The 27936-nt window shown below is 46.9% G+C and overlaps 1 protein-coding gene across 1 annotated transcript in view; it reads right to left on the bottom strand.

Annotated features, from left to right (window-relative positions):
• The window catches only part of CCDC7 (coiled-coil domain containing 7), a 213810-nt gene that overhangs the window by 61694 nt on the left and 124180 nt on the right, over nucleotides 1–27936 (bottom strand). Inside the window, exons 21-24 of the mRNA XM_059729133.1 lie at nucleotides 23556–23631; nucleotides 19229–19354; nucleotides 9601–9687; nucleotides 421–540 (exon numbers count right to left, since the gene is read on the bottom strand). Coding sequence (XP_059585116.1) covers nucleotides 421–540; nucleotides 9601–9687; nucleotides 19229–19354; nucleotides 23556–23631 — 409 coding nt within the window. The remainder of the gene's footprint in view (nucleotides 1–420; nucleotides 541–9600; nucleotides 9688–19228; nucleotides 19355–23555; nucleotides 23632–27936) is intronic.

Genomic DNA, 27936 nt, shown 5'->3' with positions numbered 1-27936 from the left:
ACATGCTGAGCCAGGTTGAAGCAGTCCTGGGCTGGTAGGCTGGCACCTGGGGCCCCCTGCCAGCTAAGCGTGCTCCAACCTGGCTCAATGTGCTGCAGTCCCAGGCCCACATGAAGACATGGCACTCAGGAGCAATAAACTTCAGTGTGATATACACCAGATTATATTCATTGACATCAATTTCACATGTAGATGTGACCACTGTTAACTGAATGAAAAGAAAGAGGATCGGACTTTAACTTTACACTTACCACTCATATTGCATGGCTGGTTTTCTGCAGGTCTTCTGTATATATTTTTCCACAAATTTCAGCCTCTAAGAGATCTTACATGAAACCTCACCCCATTCTTGCTACTTTATAATAATGGAACAATAGAACCAAAAGAGAATAAAGGATTGCTCTTTACCTCTATACTTACCACTCTCACTGCCTGACTGGCCATCTGCAAAGTCCTGAGTTTGCTGCAGATCTTTCAAATCTGATTCTAGAGTTGCAAGAAGAAGCCTTATCTGTTCTGAGGGCTCATTTTCCTCCTTCTCTATAATAGTTCAAATATTTCATGGTTATCAACGGAAAAATTGTTTTCAAAAGTGTCTTTAAAAATGCTGTCACATATGACTAGTCTTAAACGCTAATAAAATAGTTGCAATATGTCTGCCCAACAACTACCCCAAGTAACTGACTTTTTACCTGGGTTTAAATAAAATTGTACAAAAAATGTAGCAAAACCTATAAAAAAATCATTAAATCATGGCCTTTCTGGAACTTGAAAAATGAAAATATTGGTTTATGCTCCTGTTAAAAATCCCCAAATAAAAACTTGTATTAAAACATATCTTGTGTTTTTGTCTTTTCTTGCTCTTCCATGCCTGTTCTTTCCAAGATCTTCTCATAGGATTTAAGACTTTGGAGGAATGGATCTTATTTTTTTTGTTTGTAAAGCACCTAGAACAACACAGTACTCCTGCAGAGTACGAGATTTGAAGAAATGGAAGCCCAAGAAGGGTGGCTGTGCCTTAAGGAAACGATCCTTCGGGCACAAAGCAAGACGATCCCTGAGCAAGGCAAAAGAGGGAAATGGGCCAGGAGGCTTCCCTGGCTGACCAGAGAAATCCAGGGCAGCCTAAGGGACAAAAGGGGAGCACATAAAAAGTGGAAACAGGGAGAGATCACCAAAGATGAATACACCTCCTCTGCTCGTGCTTGCAGGGAGGCAGTTAGACAGGCCAAAGCTACCATGGAGCTGAGGATGGCAACCCAAGTAAAAGACAACAAGAAATTGTTTTTTAGATATATAGGGAGTAAGAGGAAGGCCCAGGGAGGAATAGGACCCCTGCTAAATGGGCAGAAACAATTGATGACAGACAGGGGGGACAAGGCTGAACTCCTCAATGAGTTCTTTGCCTCAGTGTTCCTAAGTGAGGGGCACGACAAGTCTCTCACTGGGGTTGTAGAGAGGCAGCAGCAAGGCGCCAGACTTCCATGCATAGACCCTGAGACGGTGCAGAGTCACTTGGAAGAACTGGATGCCTTTAAGTCAGCAGGCCTGGATGAGCTCCATCCGAGGGTGCTGAAGGCACTGGCCGACATCATTGCAGAGCCACTGGTGGGAATATTTGAAAGCTCATGGCGCACGGGCCAAGTCCCGGAGGACTGGAAAAGGGCCAACGTGGTCCCCATTTTCAAAAAGGGGAGGAAGGAGGACCCGGGCAACTATAGGCCAGTCAGTCTCACCTCCATCCTTGGCAAAGTCTTTGAAAAAATTATCCAGGCTCACATTTGTGAGAGCCCGGCAAGACAAATTATGCTGAGGGGAAATCAGCACGGGTTCGTGGCAGGCAGATCATGCCTGACCAATCTAGTCTCTTTTTATGACCAGGTTACGAAACGCCTGGACACAGGAGGAGGGGTGGATGTCGTATACTTAGACTTCAGGAAAGCCTTCGATATGGTATCCCACCCCATACTGGTGAACAAGTTAAGAGGCTGTGACTTGGATAACTACACAGTCCGGTGCGTGGCGAATTGGCTGGAGGGTCGCACCCAGAGAGTCGTGGCGGATGGGTCGGCTTCGACCTGGAAGGGTGTGGGCAGTGGGGTCCCACAGGGTTCGGTCCTTGGACCGATACTCTTTAATGTCTTCATCAGTGACTTGGACGAGGGAGTCAAATGTACTCTGTCCAAGTTTGCAGATGACACAAAGCTATGGGGAGATGTGGACACGCCAGAGGGCAGGGAACAGCTGCAAGCAGATCTGGACAGGTTGGACAAGTGGGCAGAAAACAACAGAATGCAGTTCGACAAGGAGAAATGCAAAGTGCTGCACCTAGGGAGGAAAAATGTCCAGCACACCTACAGCCTAGGAAATGACCTGCTGGGTGGCACGGAAGTGGAAAGGGATCTTGGAGTCCTAGTGGACTCCAAGATGAACATGAGTCGGCAGTATGACGAAGCCATCAAAAGAGCCAATGGCACTTTATAGTGCATCAGCAGATGCATGACAAATAGGTCCAAGGAGGTGATACTTCCCCTCTCTCGGGCGCTGGTCAGACCGCAGTTGGAGTACTGAGTGCAATTCTGGGTGCCGCAATTCAAGAGGGATGCGGATAACCTGGAGAGGGTCCAGAGAAGGGCCACTCGTATGGTTAAGGGCCTGCAGTCCAAGCCCTACGAGGAGAGACTAGAGAAACTGGACCTTTTCAGCCTCCGCAAGAGAAGGTTGAGAGGCGACCTTGTGGCTGCCTATAAGTTCATCACGGGGGCACAGAAGGGAATTGGGTATTTATTCACCAAGGCACCCCCGGGGGTTACAAGAAATAATGGCCACAAGCTAGCAGAGAGCAGATTTAGATTGGACATTAGGAAGAACTTCTTCACAGTTCGAGTGGCCAGGGTCTAGAACGGGCTCCCAAGGGAGGTGGTGCTCTCCCCTACCCTGGGGGTCTTCAAGGGGAGGTTAGATGAGCATCTAGCTGGGGTCGTCTAGACCCAGCACTCTTTCCTGCTTATGCAGGGGGTCGGACTCGATGATCTATTGAGGTCCCTTCCGATCCTAACATCTATGAATCTATGAATCTATGAAACAGAACCTGGTCCTGATGTCACTGTCCAGATATGACCATAACTTATATATTTAATAATCATCAGCAGCAGCAATCCCTCAATACAAGGACAACAGTCTTCCAGTATATAGGGAATTCATTACAAGGCCGATCTGAGAGTTGTATTTTCAACTTTAGATATGGCATACACTTCTAGAAGGAAAAAGTGGATCATGGTGATGTCGGGTCTCAACTCTTTCCCTTTGTCTCCATCATCTATGCATCTCACCACCCCCAAGAAGGTAGCAGCAACCCACCATCACCCTATGAATACATCCCATGGCAAAAAAAAAAAAATGGGTGGCACATGTGGCAGCAGCACTCACAGCCCAAAACCAGACACTTGCCAGCTAAAGCCATGGTCTGGCTGCCAGCCAGGTTCCCAAATACAGGAATACCGTGGCTGCAGCTCCCTAAGGCCCCCAAGGCCTTCAGGTAAGGCTGTGGGGCTAGTACAGTTGCTAGCCCCAGCCTCTCCTACCCAATCCGGGGTAACCTGCCAGGCACCAGAGAGCGCTTAGCATGGGTGTTCCCCAGGGACAAGTAGCAGTGGCACAAGGTGTCCAGCTGGTCTACTGGGGGCACAGATCAAGGCCCCCATGGTGAGGGAGGAGGGGGATTGGGGCAGGCACTGCTCGGCCAGGGCAGGGCACAGGACAGAGCCACAAGAGGCTCATCCAAGGGGAAGGGGGGCAGCTCCCCCCACTGAATGCACCCGTGGGAGAGGCATAGGGAGTATGTGCCCCCCCCAGATCTGTTCATGGGGTGATGGCAGGCTGCTGCTGCCTGCTCAGGGACACGGGCAATGCCGGGCTCTTCCTGGCATGGGGCCTGGGCCAGGGCTGTGTGGCACAGAAGGTGTGCCACTGCTACTTGTCCCTGAGGAAACAAATGGCTGCAATCGTCTAGATGCGGCCAATGTAGGTCTGTGACTAAGGGCCTCTAGTGATCACTAGCACCTGCCCTCACCACCACACTCACTCATCATAATAAGACTTGTTGTTGATGAAAGATGCCTGTGTGCGTCTTTTGTTTAATGTGAGGATGCACATTAGCAACCACACAATGTTTTGCAGGAAAGAAATTCTAATCCAATTTCAAAGAAAACCTAGATGACTGGAGGTTTCTGTTCCACTGAAGCCTTCATCTGTTTTTGCAGCCATTGTGAAGTATTTCTTCTTCAATTGCTTGCTCCACCACTGAGGACTTTCATTTTTGTTTTTGGATCGCTGTTAGTCTGGAAACCTCGCTCTCAACTTTGCTACTATGGGTGACCCTACCAGGAGTACAAAAATGACATTGCCCTAGAGATCATCGGTAGCACACAAGCCTCTCTACCATGTCAAAGTTGTGATAATAATAGATGCTTCAAATTATCCTAGGGGTTACAATGGCAAGAAAAAGAATTTTAATCTTGATTCAGAACTAGGGATGAGACCCTCCACCCACTTAAACCTTTGGCTAAAATCTCAGGATTTTCCAAAACTGTTTTGAGAGAAACCATACAGACTCAGAGAGACATGCAGCATGTTAATATTGTCAGGATAGAGTGTGATGAGTCACAGACATGCTATTGTAGGAGGTCGAGGAAGAAAGCCACTGAAAATGGGTGAGGAACTTGGAAGATTTGATGTATTTTGATTAATAACATAGGTATGCATGCAAGGGCTATATTTGATCAGTTTTTGAAATTCAGAAAATGAGTGATGAAAGGGGGATTAAGAGAGACCAGAGAGATGGGTTCTTTGGTAATGTGACCACATCTGCTGGGCCCAATCATCATGGGACAGCTAGACTTTCTAAGCAAATGCTTGCAACTGTACTGGCCAGAAATGGTCATTAATCGCAATAAACATTGTTATCTAATATACACTTGGTATTTTCTTTTATTTTAAAAGGCTTGTTTAAAGCAATTGTTCTCAGCCTCATTAGACTCACAGCAACCCTTGTTATAGGCAAGGCAGCCTTTGGTGAATCCTAGCTCTTTTCACTCATTTCATAGAATGGGTGAAATGGAAAAGTAATAGAGTTAAATTCTTTTGTTGCAAAGAATTGTAACATGACACCAAGTCAAAATGGTTTTGACATTATGGATCCCTATTTGAAATCTCTTTGTTATCATGAGTTTGTGTTTAATACCTAAGACTGTTAATATTACATGACATCCCACAGCTCCTTTTAAAGGCCCTCATGGTCCCTAGGTTGCTCTGGCACCCTGTTTGTGAGTAACTAATTTAAAATAACTGTTTGATTGGGCTTTGAATTTAATAAGGAATTTAGCTAATGACTGACATGATCAATTGGATTTCAACATTCATGAACAACAACATTTTCATAAATACTTAAGTGACTTGGGAGCCTAAGCTCTAAGGATCTCTATTGTTAGGGAGTCAGCGTAATAATATAAAGCATGTGCATCCAAATGGCATCCTTTGGGCTGCATGCTGCCCACAAGTGGTTAAATCAGGGCCTACAGATGAGCTTCTACAAAATATAAAATAAATAATAAAATAGACAAAATAGAAAAAGGAAAAAGATTTCTTTTCATAATTTATTACCATAACATTGATATTATTAATCTGCTTTTGAGTGATGGAAATTGTTACTGCTCTCCAATGAAATAAATCAGGTCTGTTCAACTGGCAGCCTACAGGCCATATGCAGCCAACAAGGGGTTAACCTGAAGCTCCCAGGCTCCCAGTTTGGGCTTTGCTCCCTGCATCATTGTTCTACTGCTGTTGCCAGAGTCTCCAGGCACCTTCTCAAGTTTCTCCTTCCTGTTCCTGCCCCAGGGGTGGGGTGGGGTGGTAGAGTGAAGAGCACACTGCATGAGGCTTGTGGGGGGGGAGGGGGAGCAGGGGGAGGCAGTGGCACATGTCATGGTACAGTGTACAGCCTGCTCAGCATGTGGCCCCAGTCACTTAGAAGTTGGACAGCCCTGATAAAAATGAATGTGTGGGGTGAAGTGTTAAGAGGAAGCACTGCTAGGAAATGAGGTAGTGTGGCCAGGTTTGCACATGCTTTGTATTCTATGATACTTATTCACTTCACTATATAGAGCATGGTAGCAAGGCACTCACAAAACTGTTTCTTGCTTTTTTGTTTTTACTGTGAGGGTTAGTGATTATGGTATAAAGAGTGTGTTAGAAAAGAAGAAAACAGGATAAAAACAGAAGTTTTCAAGAAGACTAGGAAGTAGATTGTATGATTATTGAATGAAAAGGAAAACCTCAGTGCTTCATTTGCTTACAAGTGTTTTCTGTTCAAAAGGAATTTAACCTCTGGTGACACCATCAAACTTTAATAGAAAGTACAGCAGGAATTTGAGATTACCTGCGCTTCCTTTCCTTTTTCACATCCTTGTGACAAGGTATTTATTTAGCAGAATTTTCAAATTTATTGGAATCTGACAGATCCATGCCATGAGAACTTCTGCTATGGCTTCAAACTTGGACCTCTGGCTGTCAACCATGTCCCTGAGCACCCACACCACTCCAGTCCTGTTAACTATGCTAACAGAATTAGTCAAGTGGGACCAGCAGGCATTGGGAGAGTCCCTGTTCCCCCGAGCACTCCTGGGAGTTACAAGAAACAACAGACACAAGCTAGCGGAGGGTAGTTTCAGGCTAGACATCAGGAGGTGCTATTTCACTGCCAGGGCGGCTAGGACCTGGAACCTGTGCGGGCCAGGCGCGAACCCGGGCCCTTTGTCGCGCTGCATGCGGGCTGTGGCCGGCAGCCTGGGCACGCCGGGTCGGAGAGGGCGGAGAGAGTTAGAATTAGGCACAGACGCGTAATGGTAGATTTTAAGATTGTTTACTTACACCGGGATGGTCGCGGTGCAGGCTGGAAAGCTTGCTTGAGTTGCGGTTACAAACAGAAAACACGAACAATCACGTGGAGTTTGCTAGGCTCCACGCAGACCGAACTCCAGATGTCCAGGACAAGCGCGCCTCAAAACTCGTCGATACGTCTTATAGAAAGTTACCGCTCGAAGACGGGAAGAGGTGGGCGGTGGATCAGGCCGCCAAACTCCTCTGAATAACACACAGGGTTTCTATTACCCTGCCGCGCACCCAGAGTCCCCACGAGATGGGTGTGGAGTTCTCTTCGGCTTGGGCGGAAGCTGCTCAAGCCTCTTATACGGCTAGCAGGCCAATCGCTAGCCGCCACGTGGGAATAATTTAGCACTAGCCAATAGCGGGACACAAATTTGCATGCGAAGAGCGGGAACTCTTTGCACCGTGCATTTCTGTGTTGCAAAGGGAAATGCACCCTGCAAAGACAGCTGCAAAGTGGTGGGAACACTCTCCCTTGCACGCAGGTTCTCTGTGCAGCAAAACTCCACCGTGCAATGAAGCTGTAAACCCACGGGGATAATTCTAGTGCCGAAGCATACACAAAAATCAGATCTTTGGGTCGTGACAGAACCAACTTCCAAAAGAAGTGGTGCTGGCTCCTACCCTGGCAGTCTTTAAAAGAAGGCTGGACAAACATCTGGCTGGGGTCGTTCGACCGCAGTACTCTTTCCTGCCACAGCAGGGGTCAGACTTGATGATCTCCTCAGGTCCCTTCCGACCCTCCCAACTATGAAACTATGAAACCTCAAAATAATTTAAACAACAAACTGGATTCCTTACTACAGTTAAAAAGGTTTGGTTATCAAGTGCTGCTGCTTCTGATGCAGTGTCTCTGTAGTTAGCCAAAGCAAAGAGACCTTAAAGTTAATGGGTGTCAGTTAAAAAATGAAGAACTGAAATGGCCAGGGAAATTGCTGAGAAGAAAGTGAAAAATTCTGAAGCAGTTTCACTCTCTCATTAGACTGTAGCCAGAAGAATGGAAGATAAGAATAATTAGGTACATGAAAAGTTACTGCATAATGTCAAAAATTGTCACTGCTTTTCACTCCTGTTGGACAAGAGCATTGACCAAACCAATATTAGTTAGCTTCCCATCATTATTAGAATTTTGGAAAAAGAGCTCTCAATCAAAAAGGAGTTGCTGTCTCTGGTCTCTTTACACAACATTATGAAAAGGACAGATATATTTAAAGTTCCTCAGAAAAATGTGAGTAAATCCAAAAGTTTTGACAAATGTACCCGTATTGCCATGGACGATGCTAGGGCTGTGGTCACTTCTGAAGCTGGAATATCAGGGGCGGGGGTTTAAGTTTTCTGTTACATGCTCCATGATTTACTACATATAATACACCAGGAATCTTTGTGTGGGAAATGGGTGAAACAAGCTGAAGCTATGGAACTGGTTATGAAGATTACTAATCTCAATCATGGAGGAAATAAACCATTGTAACACATGAAGATCTGGTGTGTAGATTTAGTGTAAAATCATTTTTTCAAAAATTTTTTAAAAGGAATGCAATCTGTGTACAGAGATTTGCCCCGTCTTTCAGAAATTCACTGGCTAAGTAGTGGTAAGTTTCTCATAAAGTTCTTTACTCTCCGAAAAGATATTCCAGTGTTTGTAAAAAAAACCAGTGTAAGCAGACACTGCAAAGCGGAGAGAGACACTTTTGTCTCCTGAGTTTCTGTTCAACTTTGCCAGATATTTACCATTCATTTAAATTAACACAATTTAAAATGACAAGGTAAGAACCAGACAATATCAGACCTCTCAATCAAAGAGAAGCGGAGCTGGAAGAGACCTTCACAGGTCATCTAGTCAAAGCCCTGCCCAATCAGGATCATCCCTATTCAAACCATCCTATACAAATCCATCATCTAACCTCTTAGTAAAACTAGACAGTCAGCCCTGACACAACACAAGACATAACACCTTAACCTACCACAGGCAAATCAGGGGGACCGTGGCAGCCAACACCCAGCTGCTGTGAAGGCTGTTAATGTATGTTCAAGAGAGCCCTTACAGAAGATGGCAAAAACTCCCAAAGAAAGTCTATACCAATCTGACTGACTATGGGGTAAAATTCCTCTCTCTACCCTGCCCCTCAAACATGACTGGATCAGAGCCAGGCCATACTCTGCCCCCCCTGCCCACCAGAGGTCTGGCCACGCCCACCCCACACAGCAGATCTGACCCCTGGATGGACTGGGAACCACTCATTCATCCTGCAGGGTGAAAATGCTGAGCGCCACTTGTGTAGAAGATGAACAATCTTCACTTTTGTACAGTAGGTGTTGTACAGTTAATCCTGCCCCTCCCTTCTTTCAATATGACTTATATATGTGCCTGTGCTATCAGAGGAAGACAACTGAATCCCACCAAAAGGGATCAACCTCTAAAGGCTAACCAGGGTTCCAGGATGTGTGGAAGCCATCTGAGGAAAAGCAAATCTCATGGAATTGAGAAAGAACATATCGTCATCTGCAAAATCAACTGAGAGTGATGTATAGCAAACAAGGGGACAGAGGCTGGAAATTACTAGCATGTTTTTACCCCAACCACCCTCTTAGATTTCCTATACGAAGCCTCATCCCACCATACCTCCTATATATAAAAGATAGGACCTGACTGGCTACCTGCAATGCATTGAGTTTGCTGCAGATTTGATTCCAGATTTGGAAGCAGAAGCCTTCTCTGCTCGGATAGCTCATCTACCTCCTTGCCTAGAATAACAGAAGCATCAAGACAAAAAATGTATTAAAAAGTCTGTTTAAAATATTTTAAGATTGGTTACACCTAATCTTAAACTCTATTAAAATAGTTGCAATGTATCTGCACAACAACTCTGCCAAGTAATTGACTTATATTTATCTGGTTCTTAAATACATTTATAGAAAGATAATGTTGCCAAACCTGTAAATAATAATTAAATTGTGGCCTTTCTAGAAATTGAAAAATGAAAATGTTGGTATATTTTCCTGTTAAAAATCCCCAAATAAAAATCTGTATTAAAACATCTCTTATGTATTCATTGTCTTTCCTCTCTTCCATGCCTGAAATAGCTCTACAGGTTTGATCCAGCCTAGGGCCATGTGCGTGATGTCCCCAGTTTAAAGTAACTGTGTAAGTGCTATAGACCTAAGGATTTAATAAGGGAATTTTAGCTGAACTACTGACAAAGTCACTAGAATGCAACATGCTTGAATAGCATTTTCATAAGTCCTTAAGTGACTTTGGAGCCCAAGTTCTATTTTCAAAAGTACCTGCATTATTAAGGAGCCACGGTAATAACATAAATATGGGTCTCTGCATTTATTCTGTACTTACCAGTGCTATTGTCAGAGACTAGGGACAAAAATTACACATAAACCAGAAGAAGTGATCAGAAACCCGTTCATATTTGTAACACAACAGAAGTTCAGTGCTGAGGGCAGGGGCATGCAGGCAGCAAATCGCAGCTCTGCCCTGGCTCCAGATCATGTTGTCACTGCCTCAAGATCCCAGTACCAGCCCCAGAGCAGCTCCTCACCCAGCCACATGCCCTGCCAGTGCTGCTGGGGTCAGTCTCATGGCAACCATGGCCCCATGCTGTCACAGCCTCACCCCTGCTGAAAACTAGCGGCAGTGATGCAGGCAGAGGCTGCTAGGAAATGGAGTCTGGCCGCCAGGCAAATCTGCCATTTTGCCCAACCCTGATCTAAGACCTCAACTGCTGCCTTCCTACAAAGACAAAACTTATTCTCAGACTATTACATAGAAGAAAAAGGCCCCAAACCTTTCCAGGAAGTACCAGCAGAAACTGACAGACAAGATATTTAATACTGATAAGGGGGTCTCTCCTGTCTTCAGGAAAAATACCTACATTAAATGCAGTAACACACAAACAAGTCTCTACTAAGGCAAAGAAAGGTGGGGCTTTACTGTGGATTATTTGCACTTGGGGGGTAAAAATATGATTCTGAGAAGTTTCCATAGAGCAGCTGATGCACAATAAAAGTCCTGCCCCACCCTTTTCATAGATTCACAGAAGTAGGGTTGGAAGGGACCTTGTAGATCAAGTCCGACCCCCTGCCCCGGGCAGGAGAGAAAACCGGGCTCAAATGACCCCAGCCAGGTAGACATCAAGCCTCCTCTTAAAGACCCCCAGGGTAGGAGCCAGCACCACTTCCCTTGGAAGTTGGTTCCAGATCCTAGCCGCCCTGACTGTGAAGTAGTGCCTTCAGATGTCTAGTCTAAACCTACTCTCTAACAATTTGTGGCCATTATTCCTTGTTACTCCGGGGGGGGGGGGGGGGGGTGCTAGGGGGAACAGGTTCTCTCCCGAACCCTGCTGGTCCCCCCTGGTGAGTTTATAGACGGCCACCAGGTCCCCCCTCAGCCTTCTCTTGTAAAGGCTGAACAGGTTAAGGTCCCATAGCCTCTCTTCATAGGGTCTGCCCTGCTGTCCCTAGATCATGCGGGTGGCCCTCCTCTGGACCCTCTCAATGCTGTCCACATCCTGAAGTGCGGCGCCCAGAACTGAACACAGTACTCCAGCTGCAGCCTGACCATGTCGCATAGAGGGGGAGGATCACCTCCTTGGCTCTGCTTGAGATACATCTGTGGATGCACAAGGTACAGTTAGCCCACTGACCATGTTCTCACATTGTCGGCCCATGTTCATCTTGGAGTCAACAATGACTCCAAGATCTCTTTCTGTCACCGTGCTCTCGAGAAGGGAGTTTCCCAGCTTATAAGTGTGTTGCTGGTTCCTACTGCCCAAGTGCAGCACCCTGCACTTGAAACCCATCCTATTTTCATTAGCCCACCCCTGTAACCTGTCCAGGTCCTGCTGTAATGTGTCCTTCCCTACTAGCGTGCTCGCCTCATCCCAAATCTTGGTATCATCAGCAAATTTAAACAGGCTGCTTTTTACCCCATCGTCCAAGTCACTAACGAAGAAATTGAACAGCGCGGGCCCAAGGACAAAGCCCTGGGGGACTCTGCTGCCCACTTCCCTCCAGGTCAAAAAAGACCTGTCTACCACTACCCTCTGAGTATGACCCTTCAGCCAATTTGCAATTCATCTGACTGTGTAGGCATCCATGCCACAGTCACCTAGTTTTTTGATGAGAATGGGGTGGGAGACAGTGCCAAAGGCCTTGCTGAAGTCCAGAAAGACTACATCCACCGCGACACCTGCATCCAATGCTTTTGTGACCTGATCGGAGAAGGCAATGAGGTTGGTCTGACAGGACCTGCCCCTAATGAAACCGTGCTGGTTGCCTTTGAGCATCATCCGTGCTGCTGGCCCATCACAGATGTGCTCCTTGATGATCTTCACAAAGAGTTTCCCCAGGTTTGAAGTAAGACTAATGGACCTATAGTTGCCCGGGTCCTCCCTCTTCCCTTTTTTGAAGATGGGGACCCCGCTGGCTTTCTTCCAGTCATCTGGCACCTGGCCAGAGCACCACGAGTGCTCATAAAGCCGTGCCAGGGGCCCCGCAATAACCCCTGCCAATTCCCTCAACACCCTCGGGTGGAGAGCATCTGGACCTGCTGATTTGAACACGCCCAGCCCCTCCAGAAGCTCTCTAACCCAGTCCTCCCCAACCTTAGGCCTGGCAACGTTTCTCCCAAGTCCGTCTGGAATCCTGGTCAGTGAGTCCCAGTCCCTGCGCAGGAAAATGGAGGTGAAGAATTTGTTAAAGAGGTCTGCTTTCTCCTCTGGTGCAACCACCAGATTGCCAAGCATATCCTGCAGGGGCCCCACATTACCTGGTGCCTTCTTCATTCTCCCGATATATTCAAAAAGGGACTTTTTATTACCTTTGATCCTTGATGCTAGCCCTAGCTCCGTATCTGCCTTAGGTTTTCTAACAGCCCCCCTATAGACCCGAGTGGTGGAGGTATACTTCTCTTTGGTGATAGCCCCTCTCTTCCAATGGGTGTATGCCTCCTTTTTGGCAATCAGGCATTCACGAATGCCCTTGATGGGCCAGGGGGGCTTTTGGGCACTCTTGCCCTGCTTGCTTCTTGTTGGGACTGTCACCCCTTGGGCTCTGAGTATCGTCTCCTTGGGCTCTGAGTATTGCCTCCCTTGCTTCAAAGTAGTTTGTACTCATGCTATCAAAGAAAGAGACAGATGAGTTGGACAAAGACAAAGCAGCCCCAGGGGGCTAACAAATTCTGGGATGTGTGAAAGCCTTCTTAGGAGGGAGAAAATCCCATGGAATCAGAGAGTAGATATGATCATACCATGACTATCTGCACGATCTACTGAGAGTGACAAACAGCATCTCAAGGAGACAGACTGAAAATTACTACCATATGTACTCATCTCTCAAGACAAGATTTTTTCCCCCCATTTAACATGCGGAAAAAGCCCGTTGTCTAGAATCAAGCATGAAGCAGCAGGTGGGGGGCAGGCAACTGCTGTAGCTCCAGTTCTGGCCCAGACCCACAGCCTCAGGCCCCGCTACCTGTTCCCCACCCCTCTGTTTAGCCTTGATCTGGCAACCAGCGTGGGACGTAGCCTGAGCCCAGCCTGGTAGCAGCAGCTGCCGCTGCAACTTGACTGAGCTGGAGCCATGCCCCATGCTCCAGGCTAGAGTGGGGATGGAGTCTGCCAGCAATGGAGCAAGGGTAAGCAGTGGCAAGGAAGGGCAGCGCCTTCATCCCTGGTCCCTCTGCTCCCCCCACCATCTGCCCTCTTGCCACTGCTTTTCCGTACTGCAGCAGTGGATTGGATGGATGAATTTAAGATGACCCTGCAATAATTAGATTCTGCACATAGAAAATTAAACATGACAAATGTTATAAGTCACCTTAAATTCAGGATCATTTTGGATTTGGGTAACATGGTAGTATGCTTTCCCCCCCGTCAATCTCACCTCTAAAAGATTTTATTGGAAGCTTCCTCCTGTCAGGAGGTGATGTGACTCCACAAGATTGTAATTAGTTACATTAAATGACATGACTACCAGTGAGTGGTATTCGGTGATGCAGTGGCAGAGGAATGAGACCTTAACCTGCACTATCATGCGGACAGTGCGTGATCGCTAGTAGCCTAACCAATCAGGAGTTACCCCTAGAGCATGACTGGCTGGACCAGCATGCTGAGGCCTCCAAAATGTTCCATCAAGGGGGGACCCTGATTGGTTAGGGAGTCTATAAAGGGGACTGCGCGCCTCAGAGTAGGGTCCCCAGACGCTCCCGAACTCAGGAAGACAGCCTGATCACCTGTCTTGTCTGGACAGACCCCTAGGCCTCTAGCTAAGATTCCTAACATAGGCTACCACAGCTTATAGCTAGACCACGCGCTATCCAGAATGCCCTGTGTTGCCCAACTAGGCATCATACTTGTACTGATAGTATTTTCGGCTGCAGTCGACCTTCACGATTACACCTTGCTTGTTACTCGCCGCTACCCATCAGTTGTTCATTTTTCTACCTGTACCACGTCGTCTGTGTCTACCTGCCACTGTAAATAGTATTCAACTCGTTAATCATCATGTTGGTTTGTAAGTAAATTTATGAATTTTCTTCACCTACTAGTTGTCGCGCTTTTTTCCTCTCTCACGCTTGGCATCCCCGAGCGTGTCTGGGTTGGGGTCACTACTCAGTGCCCCACTTGACACGCAACTGAGGCCATTTTCCAAACACCATCCTTGAATTATGGCCCACACCTCCCACCCTTGCTCTTTTAGATTATTGTGACAACAGAACCAAAAGAACTAAAAGGAGATCTAAGAGCTGGACAACTTCCTAGAGAAGAATTCTATTTGTTCAGTAACTTTGGAAACCAGCTATTTTTTTTTTTTTTTTATAACACCCCCTTATAAAACAGGTAAAAGGAGCATGGCAGATGTAAACTGGGGGAAAGAGATGCATACTGCATACAGATCTGCAGTACACAACACTGAAAATTTCTAGGAGTACTGTAGCTCACAGAGCAGCCACAGAATTTGTTTAACTTAGATTTGTGGCTGTGAATTATGCTAGCATAAAGAAGTAAAAAGATGGCCTAGCACTCCCATTCCCCCACCCTCCTTTTTCATTGGGTTTCAGGTTATGTGCTGCACTTATTACTGCAGAAAGTGGGTGAGATGGAACCCCCTTATACCAGTATCCTGAGACAACAGAATGCTCCAGTTCAGTCTAGTGGGGAGAACAATTCTCAAGAGACAAGGGAAAGTTTTCATGACTGGGGCCTTTTCTACCCAACTTCTTGTTGAAAACTACAAGCTTACTACATGGGCAAGGTGATCATATATTCCAGTTTGGCCGGGACAGTCCCAGTTTTCATAGGCTGTCCTGACCAGTTGGTGAAAAATGAAGCAAAAGTCCTGAATTGGCTGGGGAGGTGGAGGCGCACCCATGCCTGGCCTGATTCCTCCAAAGCAGCAGCTGGAGGCTGGGGGTGAGGGACTGCAGGGCTGAGCAGCACTCCTTCTGCCTGGGGCAGGGATTGGTTGGGACAGGGTGGGCTGGGGCTTAAGCACCGGCACGGAGGGAAGCCAGAATAGCCATCTACTACCAGCAGCCTTGTGCTCTGCCACTACGGTCACTACTGAGGACCTAGCTGTGGGTGGCAGCCCCATGCAGCTGTCAGCATCAGGTGGGAGGTGCCATATATCCACACACTCTGGGATGGCAGAGCCTGGGGGGGACCACACAGGGGCCACTCCCAGCCAGGTCCAGCTTCTGCACATAGACGCTCAACACTGTCCTGCCCCACCCTGCTCCAACATGCCATCAGGGCTCCTGGGAGCTGCAGGGTCAGAGCCAGCCAAGTTCAACATCCTCATGTGCAAATATACCAAACAGCACCCTGGCTGCCACCCTCCACAGGTGTGTGCGCACATCTGAATGGGGAAGGGGATGCAGAGGCATGGGGGGGGGGGGTGCGCGTGCGTGCGTGCGCGCGCGCACACACACACACACACACACGTGTCCACCCCCACCTCCAGCTCCCCAGCTTGGTGCCTGAAGGATGCCAATTGGTTAAGTCCTCCCTTGCAAACTCGGACAGGAGCCAGCGGTCACAGCAAAATGCTTGATGCAGGGGGCAGATGCCACTTGCAGCAGCCAGAGGCTTCCTTGCTGGGGAGCAGGGTAGGGGAAGCTGGGAGCTGCGAGCACCACAGGGCAAAGGAGAGCAGGCACTGAGCTCACTGGCATTGTGGATGAGGGCCAGCTGGCAGGCTGACAGCATGGCAACTACCCTTGCACATGCTGTGTACTGGGCTGGAAGAGGAAGCAGGGCGGGGAAAGTGGGGGGGATGGGGGATGGTATGTGCCTTGCCCCCATTCTGGATTTCCTTAAAAAAATATATGGTCACCCTACACATGGGTAAACATGTATACAGGAGCAGTTTACATTGGTTTCCAGGGTAAAGAACAAACACAAGTGAGGTTACCACCCAGTGCATAGCTCACACATTTGACAGCTATTTTTGTGCCTTGCCACTATATGTTATGGTGGGGTAGATATCACTTTTGTCATTTGTTGTTCCTAAGAGAGAAGGAACTTCGTTTTCTGGGAGTTTGAATCCAAGCACTCAGAAGTCCAAGAACCTCAATTCCACTGGTCATGAGCCGGGCAGAAAATACCATAACTGTGAGGCTGAGCATCAGATCCCATTGCAGCATACTGCTGGTGCAAGGGAAGCCTGGTATCATGTTCACCAGCAGGTAGCAAGCTTGGCTCCTTGTGCTCTCCTGCTTGGAAAACCCGATCAGCTGGCTAGAGCTCCCAGCTAGGGGAGTGCACAGGAGCCCTTGGCTCCAATGTGCTCCTGCAGTGGGGAGCCCCAAACAGCTGATGGGAGGTCCCAGCTGGGGGATGCATGGGAGGTCTCCCAGCTGGGAGTCCCAGTCACCTGATCAGAGCTCCCAGCCAGGGGAGTACAGAAGAGCCTTTGGTTCTGATGTGCACCCCTGGCTAGGAGCACCCATCAGCTGATTGGGGCTCCCAGCTGGAGTAGCTCACATGGTATACTCCTGGGGCTAGGAGCCCCAATCAGCTGACAGGTGGTCCCCACCACTGAAGTGCATTAGAGCCAAGGGCTCCATGGACTCCCCCAGCTGAGAGCCCCTGGTCAGCTGACCAGCACTCCTAGCCAGTGGAGCACACAGAAGTTTTGAAAAGATCCAGTGTGCTTCAGAAGCTGGGAGCACTCACCACATTCAGTTAAAGGTGCGATAGAAACCAGTCAACACATTATTATATAAAATGTAGCTTATTCCTCATTTTGTCGCACTATTAATGTAATTAAATATACAACCAGGTCACTACTTAAAATATGTCTAAAGTATAAGACATGACAGGGGTTTATCTGGCAGGATCTAAGCAAAAGTTTGTACACATGTTTTCAGACCTTGTTATGCCTCACTTGGAAATCATAAGAAAAACAGGCTCTCAGAATGCAATGGACACCAGATGCTATTAGATTTTCCAGAGGATTGAAAAAGCCCTATGTAAACAACCAGTGGTCAGAGCTCCAGGCTTCACAAAGTTGTTCATTCACATAGAGATAGTTTAGCATAGGGTCCAATCCCAGAAAAACAAAGAAAAAGAGCACCCAGTATTAAATGTCAGTAGAAAGCCATTCCAACTTGAGGTGGCTATGGTATTATCAAGGAAAAATGCCTGGCAGTAACGTAAACAAGAGAAACCCTCTGCTATTATTGACTTGGAAGCCATTTCAACTTGATAATAAATCATCTGTCCCTGAGGAAGCTGCATATCATGAAAGAGACAAATGCAAAGATCATGTGTTGGTATCTTAGTTTGGAGCCACACACCAAAGGAGAAAGTAATTTGTTGGTAAATGTTTGCCATAAGTATATAAAAGCACAGTAGCGTAACTAAGGCTGGGTGACTGGGGCACAAGCCCTAGTTGTTGGTTATGGGTGAAGTGTGGGAAGAAGAGAGAGACACTGGAATGGAGGCATGGGGCATGGTAATGGTGATAGAGGCCAGGCTCCACATGGGCTTTCCCAGGGTCTGTCAGTTCCACACATCCAGACCAGAGGCAAAAGGCCCCTCATCACCTTCATTCCCCTTCCCCTGTGTGGCCAACAGCTACTGGATTAACTCTCACACCATCACCACCAAATTGAGGCATTTACAGCATCATTCCAGATGCAGTTCCCCCGGAGCCGTGAAACAGTTAAACCTGTAGCTTCTGGCTAACAGCAAGGGAAGGGGAGTGAGCCCTTACTATATGGTGGGTAAGACTCTGCCTTACCCCTTACCTCTGTTCTGCAGTCAGCACTAACTTCCCCCCCACCCCCCTCAGTTCTGCCAAGGGTGCTGAAATAGTTTGATATGCATGTCTAGAATCATGCACAAATCTTAAACAAGGATACAGATAACAGACTTATCAAGTATCTCGTTCTAATAATGTGCTCTGTATTTGTGAATATGCTAATTTACTTATAAAACTTTCTTGATATAATTGTATACATAAAAGTTCTGATTCTTATTTACTTTAAATGAGAATGACATTGCCAAGACACCATAAAAAGTGTAAAGTCTTTTTAGGGTAAAGAAGACCTTCTGTTTCCTGCTAACCTAAAAATATAAAAGAAACATTAAAATTTATGACATTTCTTCATATGACATGCATTTACCTGATTACAGATGTTTAAATTACAGTTCTTGATACCACATATATCTGCACATTGAGAATATGTAATAAGCATGCTGACAGTTGCCTCTAATCAGAAGAAGCAACAACCAATCACGTAAAACTAATGACTGCTTTTCTTTCAAAAAATATATAACAGCTCACCTAAATATTTTCCACTAATTAGTAGCAGCTGGGGTAGCTAAAACTGGAAATCAATTCCATTATAATCTCTGTATGTGCAAATTGGCAACTTCCCAAATATTCACAGCTAGACTTGTAATTTTATCTCTGCTCAAATAATTTTTTGAAAAGGTTTAAGCAAAATTTTTTATATATTGATTAGGTTTGTATTAGGCAGACAGAACCCCAAAAGGGTGTTAGCATTTTATTAGGTCAGGAAATGTACCGATCTTTGTGAGGAAAGATTTTCCAAACCACAAAGAAAAGGGGCTTCTTTCCAGCCAACATTCTTTGCATTTTTAATGTTGCAAAATCTTTTTTTTTTTTAAATCAAAGGTTCAGATATATTAATAATGTTTTATCAAACATTTGGTCAACAATTAATTTCTGACTTTATAATACAATGTTTCAATGAACTCAGACATTTTTCAAGAATACATTCTTTAATAACTGAATTTGCACTTACCCATGGTTCTAACTGGTTCTAGCAGGAATGCAGCAAGGTTTTCTGTTTTATGTACATCTTTCACATCTGCCAAATGATCTTCAAGCGGAAGTCCTGTTTTATCTGATAACTTTTTAATTTCATTCTCTACACAGAAAGAAAGGGAAAATGGTCTGCTGATTGTCGATAACATCAAAAGATTCTAATATTTTGTGTCTCCATCTACCAAGATTCAGGGAAGCCAAAAGAGCTGTCTACCAAAACTAGTTAAAAAAAAGGCACACACCTACCCATTTCCAGAATGTACGTAATCACTTTACATGCAATTAAATTGCTTACCAGCACCTAGATGTAATCAGAGATAAAAAGAAATAATTTGGAAAAAACTCCACTGGAGTTCAACAACAATGATCAAGGGCCTGAGAAGCAAGACTTATGAGAAAAGGCTAAAAGAATTAAGTTTATTTAATCTGCTGAAGAGAAGACTGAGGGAGGATTCGATAACAGTCTTCAAATATCTAAAGGGTGATTACCACAGATACTAGGTTTCTATGGTAAAAAATTCCAAAACTGTCTGATAAAAAAACAAAAATCCATTTTTTCCACAGCAAGCCCCCCCACACATACACACTGATTGGCTGAGGGGCCACAGCAACAGCCACACCCCTCACCACTGATTGGTTGAGAGGGGCAGGGCTACTAGACAGGCAGCACTCTCAGCCAATTAGCGGTGGAAGGAGGAAGGGGCAGTTGTCATCTTGGATGCTTCCCTGTGTGCCAGTGGCTTATCCCCCTACCAGTCTGCTGCAGCAGCCATGAGAGCCACTGGATTCCACTGGAGAGCCAGCATTTTATTTTCAGTAAGGTTTTTTTTGTTTTGGTTGTTTTGTTTTTTTTGGCACTTCTAAAGATTCTCTGTAAAAAATGCAAAGTCCATGGTTTTTTGTGTTTTTCCATGGCAAACTGATTTCCAGGATCCCTGGTGATTAGAGGGGCTGGAGATGGGCTTTTATCTGTGGCTACAGGGGACAGGTATAGGAGCAATGGCCTCAAGATGCAGCAAAGGAAATTGTAGGTTGGAGATTAGGAAGACCTTTCTGACTACAAGGATGATCAAGCATTAAAACAGGCTACCTAGAGAAACTGAGGAATCTCCATCCTTGGAAATTTTCAAGAGTAGGCTGGACATTTAGCTGGAATGGTTTAAATCAAGGATAATCCTGCCTTAAGTAGGGAGCTGGACTAGATTTTGTGAGGTCCCTTTCAGGTCTTACTTTCCTGTGACCCTACAAGAGTCTGACTGTTTTTTGAGAGAGAAATACTACTAGGAATTGGTTGTATAAAATACTGTAGCAGGAGGAGATACTACTTCATACATGGATTTGATAGGTAATGAGGACACAATATCAGAACCAATTGCAGAAAATAACCTTGGAACCAGTGGGTGCCTATATACAAATAAGAAGCCTGCTCAAACACACTGTAATTACAGAAAAAAAAATACTAGAATTTCCAGAAAAAAAATTATTAACCAAGTCTGCTGCAGTGTTATAATTACCACTCTCCAGCAACCTCCTGTGTCAGCTCATTGAATGAGCTTTGGTTCAAGGGCCCCTGCCGTGATTTGGAAGTGCGGGGATGCTGATACACAAGATGCTATGGCACTTTAATTAGAGCAGCTCTCAGAGCACCACCCCCTCCATCCGCAAAGCACAAGTAAAAGTGCCCAGTGATTGCAAATTGATGTTACAGTATTTAAATTGCAATAAAACTGCAACTAGTGTCCTCATTTTCAAAAGGGCAAACTGAAAAATTTTATGAACTAGTTAATTAAGTCAACTGAACTTCAGGGACATGAATGTTGAATAGGCCTGTAGTTTTGACAAATGAACAGTGGATTAGAAAGGGGAAGGGAGGGAGTATTATCTTGAAATTTTATTTCATGGAAAGGGAGGGGAGGGGGAACCTCAAAATGCTCCAGACCTAACTAGATAAAATAAGCACCTCATAATGGACATTAGGAATAAGCAAGGAATTTACAAGGACAGAGGGAAAGCATACTAATCCACAAATAAAGCCATATCTTAGAGATTAAGAAGAATACAGATAATATGGGAACTGCCAAAATCAAGGCAAGCTAGAGCTGGCAATGGTATTTAAACAAATAATTAAAAGCCCTATTTTTACTTAGGAAAGAAAGGAGATTGCTATTCAAAGAAGCAGCTGTGGAGTTTAAAAATAATCTAAGCACAGCCCAAATCTAAATTAACATTTTGCCTTTGTTTCCAATAGGGAAGATTATGTTGAACATGGAGATAGCTACTGCAAATGGTTGTCATGATTACTATTTCCACATCCTCAGTATGGAAAACAATTTAAAGAGCTTGATCCATTTTTAATTTGAGTGCACCATCTCCAAACCAGAATTCTGAAAACTTGGGACAACGTATCCAAGAAGTTGTTATATGGAGCACTGCACCACTACTTTATGTGGTAGTATTTCCAGGAGGAGGCCAAAGTAGATGCAAATATATGCTAAGCTTTATCAAACCTCTCTGTCTGAAATAACAATTACACTTAACTTACATTTGTTAAAAGGCACTTATGATCTAATGAATACTCAGCAAAGTATCGTTATTTCTATTTATACAAGAGGAGATAAGTATAGGAGGGCTGACAGGGGAAAGCCAGGGGCCAAGCCTTGAGTCGGCCTGTCCATGTGTCTCTATGGGGTAGTCTGCCCAGTCTCACTTGCCATGATTTTGCTGTTCCCATAACTGGTGGAAAATGCGGGAGACTACCCATTACAGGCCACGATGCCAGGGGGCGCTATCCACCACTCCGAAGCTTCCCTACACGGTGGCCCATGCCTCGCAGATGGCATCATAAGTTCTTGCTATACACCGAGCCTAAAACCAGACCAAGCTTAGCCCTCATGTGCCCTCTTTCACATCCTCTTACTAGGGCCTCTCACACTCCACCCCCTCTCACAGGGTCTCTTTCTTGCATTGACAACTGGTTCTGCCTTGCTCCCTCTTGGAGCTGCTCTCATAGGCCTGCAGGGCTTTATCCTGATCACGCCTTGGGTGGCAGACATAGTCTCTTGGGTCTGTCCCGCAACCCTCACTTGGATAGTGGCCAGCCAAGTTCTGGACCCAGGCCAACCTTGCCCTGGCCCCTCAGGGCAACTCTACATAAACATATACAAACACAAACTGGGCCCCTGGCCCCACCTACTGAGCTCCCAGTCCCCAGTTCCCCCTCACTAGGGCTCCACACTGCCACCTCACTGGGGCTAACTCTCTGCCCTTTGATGGGCTTGGGGTCTTACACCCCCAGGGGCTCAGGTGCCTTTCCTTCAGCATGCCTGGCCTCACAGTCTGTATATTCTCCACTGTATAGTGGAGGCTGAGGTTCTAAGGTGCCCCCACCTGCCTTTCATCGGGGTGTAACTGGCCTGGCATTTCCTGGGGGCTCCCACGCCACTGGGAGCTCCAGCAGATGCAGGTTCAAGTCAGGACCAAAAGCCTCCAAACCATCCCCTGTAACTCCTATCCTTACCTCCAAGGTGTTCCAGGAGCAACTCAGCCTGATGTTGCCTCCTTGGCTGTTCTACCCAGACTGTTGCCTTTCTGGCCTAAGTTTGAAAATGGCCACCACAATCAGCCACTTGGTGGCTGTCTGCTTCAGCCCTTAAAGCTGCTCCATCACAGGGGGGATAAACTGACTTGCAAAAGGTCAAACAGCTGGAGGTTTCTGGCTAGCGAGTCTTCCCCTCGGCTCAAAGTCTAACTATTTGCCATATATGGAATCAGGAAGGATTTTTACCCTGTGGTCAGATTGGTTTGGACTGGGGGAGGGGGGTTGCCTTCCTCTACTTAGGATCTCTTGAATCTATATTGACAACATTTCATAGAAACAGGACATTGGCTGCCATGGTTCCCCTGCTTTACCTGTGGCAGGTTAGGGTGTTGGCTCTGTGTTATGTCAGGGTTGATGGTAGTTTTAGGCACAGAGATCTCTGTAAGTCAGGCTAGAAGTGCCCCCGACAGTGGCTCCTTTAATGTTTTCCTTTCACCACTTGCCCCCCCCACCGGTAATTGGAAAAGAAGCTGCACCAGCTGGGCCATTTGCCACTGATCGCTAGTGAGTGGTTTTTGCTTCCCCAGGGATCAGCAATAAACAGCCCAGCTGGCCTGGCCCCTCTACCAATCAGATCAAAGTAAGCTTCAAAAAGGAAAATTGCATATGTATTTAAAATATCTTGTTTCATAACCCATAACATATTTTGGTACGAGAGCTTAAAACGTCAACCATTCTGTTTCTCATGCAAGAAAAAAAAGCTTACCTTGAAGATGTGATGCCTTTCTGTAAGAACTTGGAAAATGCCTTGCAGTGGACGGAGCTTTCTCCAAAATTACAGTCTATAAAAAAAAGTAATTATTATTATTTTATATTGTTTGCTAACAGTATATCAACAGACATACATCATTGCACTTTTTCAGTGCATCCAAATCCAAGTCTAGAACTTGTTACTACTTTATGCACAACTTCGCTCGGAGTTTCTCTAGGCTACGGTTGTCAAATTTCTGAGTGTCCAGAGGTGGGCCACACACTATGTGTGCTGCATGCTGCATGAGCCACACACTGTGTGATGCCATCCCATCCCCCACATCCTACCGTGCACCAGGTACCCCCTCACTGCACTGTGCCAGTACCCCGGCACCCTGCATTGTGCCCTCTCCCCCACCCTCCTTGCCAGAACTCCTGCACTGGGGGCAAGGAGCAGAAACTAGAAGAAAGAGGGAGAACCCAGAAACTCTGGCAGCAGAAGCAGCAGCTGGAGAGATGCCAGGATCAGCATCTACACTGAGAGTCTGGGGGGCAAAGGTTAACCACTCAGGGACTGCATGAGGCCCACAGGCTGCCAGCTGGATAGAAATACTCTAGACTAAGGAAGCTAGTTGAAGTTACAGCAGAGCTTCATATCTTTTCTCTTGTGTAGGCTAAGAGGTGTTCATTTGAGTTCATGCTAGGGAAAAGAATAAACCTAGGTAAGGGGTAGATAAAACCTGTTAACTAAGCCCAATCTAATTTTTGTAGTCTGGGCAAACCCTAAATTTCAGTTGCTCTTTCTTACCTTTTTCCAGTACAGCTAAAACTCTGCTCGAGCCCTTCATTATCTCACATCTTAAGTACAATGATCATCCTTTCATTTATTTTAATCTTTTCTACCTTATAGTACAAACACACTAGCTGCAGATCTGTAGTTAAGACCAAGTTGTAATTTGTGCTTAAAGCAGAAACTCATCCCCTTTACCCCTTTATTATATAAAAGCATGCATTACATCAGCTCCAAAATTATACCACTTACTGAATTAACTTTCTGAGAAGTTAGAGGTAATTTAATTTCATTTAAATTTGAGTGGGTGTTTGCAAGGAGAGTTTACTTATTTGTATTCTAGCACTTCTTTACTGTAGAGTTACCGTATTTCGAAGTCCAAAAAAGAAGACACCTGTCAAGAGCGGCCGGGGGGAGTGGTGACATGCCAGTGCCCTGCCTCTGCCCGTTCTGTTGCCCCTCACTGCCAAGACACAGCCCCCCTCCCCCCCCGGCCTGCTGTTGCACCTCACTCCGGACCCACTAACACCAGCCCAGCTAATGCTCCTCACTCTCAAACCTCAGTACCCTGCCCCCCTGGGCTCCGATTGTGTCCTTCACTCCTGACCCACAGACCCTGCCCCATCCCTGCTGATGCCCCACACTCCCAACTCACAGCCCCCCTGACACTGCCAGTGCCCTGCACTCCCAACCCAAAGTCCCCACCCACATGCCCCTCACTTCTGATCTGCAGCCCCTGCCCATGCCCCTCACTCCCAACCCGCAGCCTCCTGCCCCCCCAAGCCCTGTTGGTGCCCCTCAGTCCCAACCTGCATGCCCCTCCCCCCTCAGCCCTACCGGTGCTCCTCACTCCCAACCCACAGCCCCCTGCCCCCACCAGCTCTGCTGGACAGGCCCCAGCTGTCTGTGCCTTGACCAGGCCAGAGCACAGTGGCTCTGATTCATGCAAGCAGCAGCAGAGCATGTCCAGCCCCAGCATGTGTTGAGGAGGGGAGGCTTGTAGCACACCCACCCTGCCCTGGGATGGGGCTGCCCGTGCCACAGTCCCCCTCCCCGCTCCTTCCCCCTCTCCCCCAGGCAGTGTGTCCTGGCCACTCAGCCCCTGTGAACAGACAGCAGCCCCTGTGCTACCAGCCAAGGCACAGAGTTCCCCCCTGCCCTCAGAGAGCCCACTGCCCCTTTCCCCCACTGGAACGGCAGGCAGCTCCCCCTGCCCTGTCACAGCCCCAGCCCCATTACCCTGACCAAATGTATGGGATTTTGCTTTGCTCCAGGGGGGGGAGCAAGGTGAGGATGATCGGAGGCAACGAGGAGCTCCACATGGGTTTGTGCATGCCTCCGCATCTGAAGGCAGTACATCTGTGCTCCCTGCTGCCTCCGATCACCCTCCCCCTGCTCCCACCAGCAGAGCAAAGCAAAATCAGATTTAAAGAACCCATCCGGACAGAGATCAGAGGGCTCAAAAAGAGGACATATCTGGGAAAACCTGGGCATATAGTAACTGTAAAGCTGATGACCACAGTAGGATGATTTCTAGGTTTCCTGGAAAATTAGTAAGACGGCTGGAAGACACTGTAACACCGAAGTAACTGCCAGTTTTTCCTAGCCTATACAGGCTCTGTCCAGGGAGAGCCGCTAAACTCTGAAGCTTCTACCCAAGTTCTGGGCTTGGCTTTATGGAGAGTGCAGTTTGTACACCCTTGCCAAAGACATCCAGGCGGGGAATGTTTTGTGTGTATGAGGTGCCTCATAGTGGATTCCCTTGCGAATTAGGTAGAAGTTGGCTGCAAAGCATTCACGAATATGAGGACTTCATTTAACACGGTACACAAAGAGACTTCCAAAAGTGTAGAAGAGGGCTACCCTGAGAAGACACTGGGGGGCAACAAAGTCCTGGATATTTAGAAGGCAGAAATAGGTACTTTGTCACCTCTGGCAACAGACTGTACTCCATCTCTGAACCCCAGCCATCCAGGTGAAGGACAGGTATGAAACCTCTGGCATCAGAAAAGGAGACTATCCTATTGGGGGAACAGGCTGAGCTATGAACCCCAAAGTCTGGGAGGATCAAGGCCAGTGCCACCAAGAAGCAGCAAAGCGTGGTAATGGTTGGTGACTCCCTTCTGAAGGGTACGGAGACATCCAATATACAGCTGGACTTGCATCAGGAAGGAAATGGAGACAAAATCTCAGGCAAGTAAAGAGAAAAGTTACATGGATCAAAACCAAGAGGAGGCAATATGGAGGGGTTTAACAGTGTTCTCAGGGGGAAATTAGCAAGGCACTCAGACAATCAACAGCTAGTCTTCTAAAATGTTGATATATTAATTTGAGAAGCAAGCTGAATAAGGAGAAAAAAATGCAAGCCACATAAGTATGGGGTAACAGATTTGGTGTGATAGTTCAAGTTCACATGGCTGGAATACTGTCATGGATGGGTTTAGCTTGTTCAAAAAGCAAGATTTTTTTGTGGCAATATCTTTTATTGAAACAGCTATATTTGGGAGAGATATTAGACAAACTTCCAAGACATGCTTCTTTAGATCTGGACACTCCTTCAAGTCTAGGCACTTGAAGAAGAGTATTTCATGACCAAAAATTTGTCTAAAGTCTTTTCTATCTACACAGTTGATCCAATAAAACATTTCCAGAAATCCTTTTTCTCATGTATTTTCTGATACATTGTGACTACAATACTTCACCAGCCCTTGCACGGAAAGGACAGGTAGAGGGGGAAAAGGTGGTGGTGTTCTCTATATAAAAGCAATATACATTTGTCCTGAAGTGTGGTACAGACCAGGATATAGGCCAGGGGCAGGCCAAATATGGCCCGCAGGCTGGATTCAGCCCACCAAGTACTTTCATCTGGCCCATGGCGCCCACCAACAAATTGTACCCCACCCAGCCCTTCCACCCACAAGGGTGGGAGCAAGGTGCCCACGTGTACACACAGCCCCAAACATACCCTATTTTGCCTCGTTCCCACCCTTGCAGCCAGCATGTAGCTTCCATGAAGGGCTGCTGCTGCCACTGCTGCAGCCCCCAGGGACCTACTGCTTCCCCAGTCTCCTGCTGGCTCTGGGAACAGGTAAGGAAGCAGCAGGGGTGGGGCTGCAGCTGGGCGGGAAGGTGGAGCATTGGGCTGGGGCTAGCGGCAGTGCAAAGCTCGGGTGGGCTGCATGTGGATGAGGGAGGGTGGGGGTGTGGGGACGCCCCACACTGCCCTGTGGCATGCATCCCTGGCAGGTGGTGGAAGCAGCAGAAGGCGGGGCGCTCAGGGTGCAAGTGCCCAGCAGAGTGCGTCTCTGGCCAGCACCGCACCTCACAGTGAGGAGGGCAGCCTCCACTGGGCCATCTGTATCACCAGTGCTCCCTGACACTTATGTGCAGCCCCTGCACTCATGCAGCATGGAAGCGAAGCCCCTGCACTCACACACCCCCTCCACACCCCACCACACACACACACACACACACACACACACACACACCCCTCCACACCCCACACACACACACACACACACACACACACACACACACACCCCTCCACACCCCACACACACACCCCTCCACACCCCCTCCACACACACACACGCCCCCTCCACCCCCC

The sequence above is a fragment of the Alligator mississippiensis genome, chromosome 5, assembly GCF_030867095.1.
Source record: "Alligator mississippiensis isolate rAllMis1 chromosome 5, rAllMis1, whole genome shotgun sequence".
Classification (NCBI taxonomy): domain Eukaryota; kingdom Metazoa; phylum Chordata; order Crocodylia; family Alligatoridae; genus Alligator; species Alligator mississippiensis.
The sequence above is the reverse complement of the archived record's forward strand: the minus strand, read 5'-3'. Positions and strand labels throughout refer to the sequence as shown.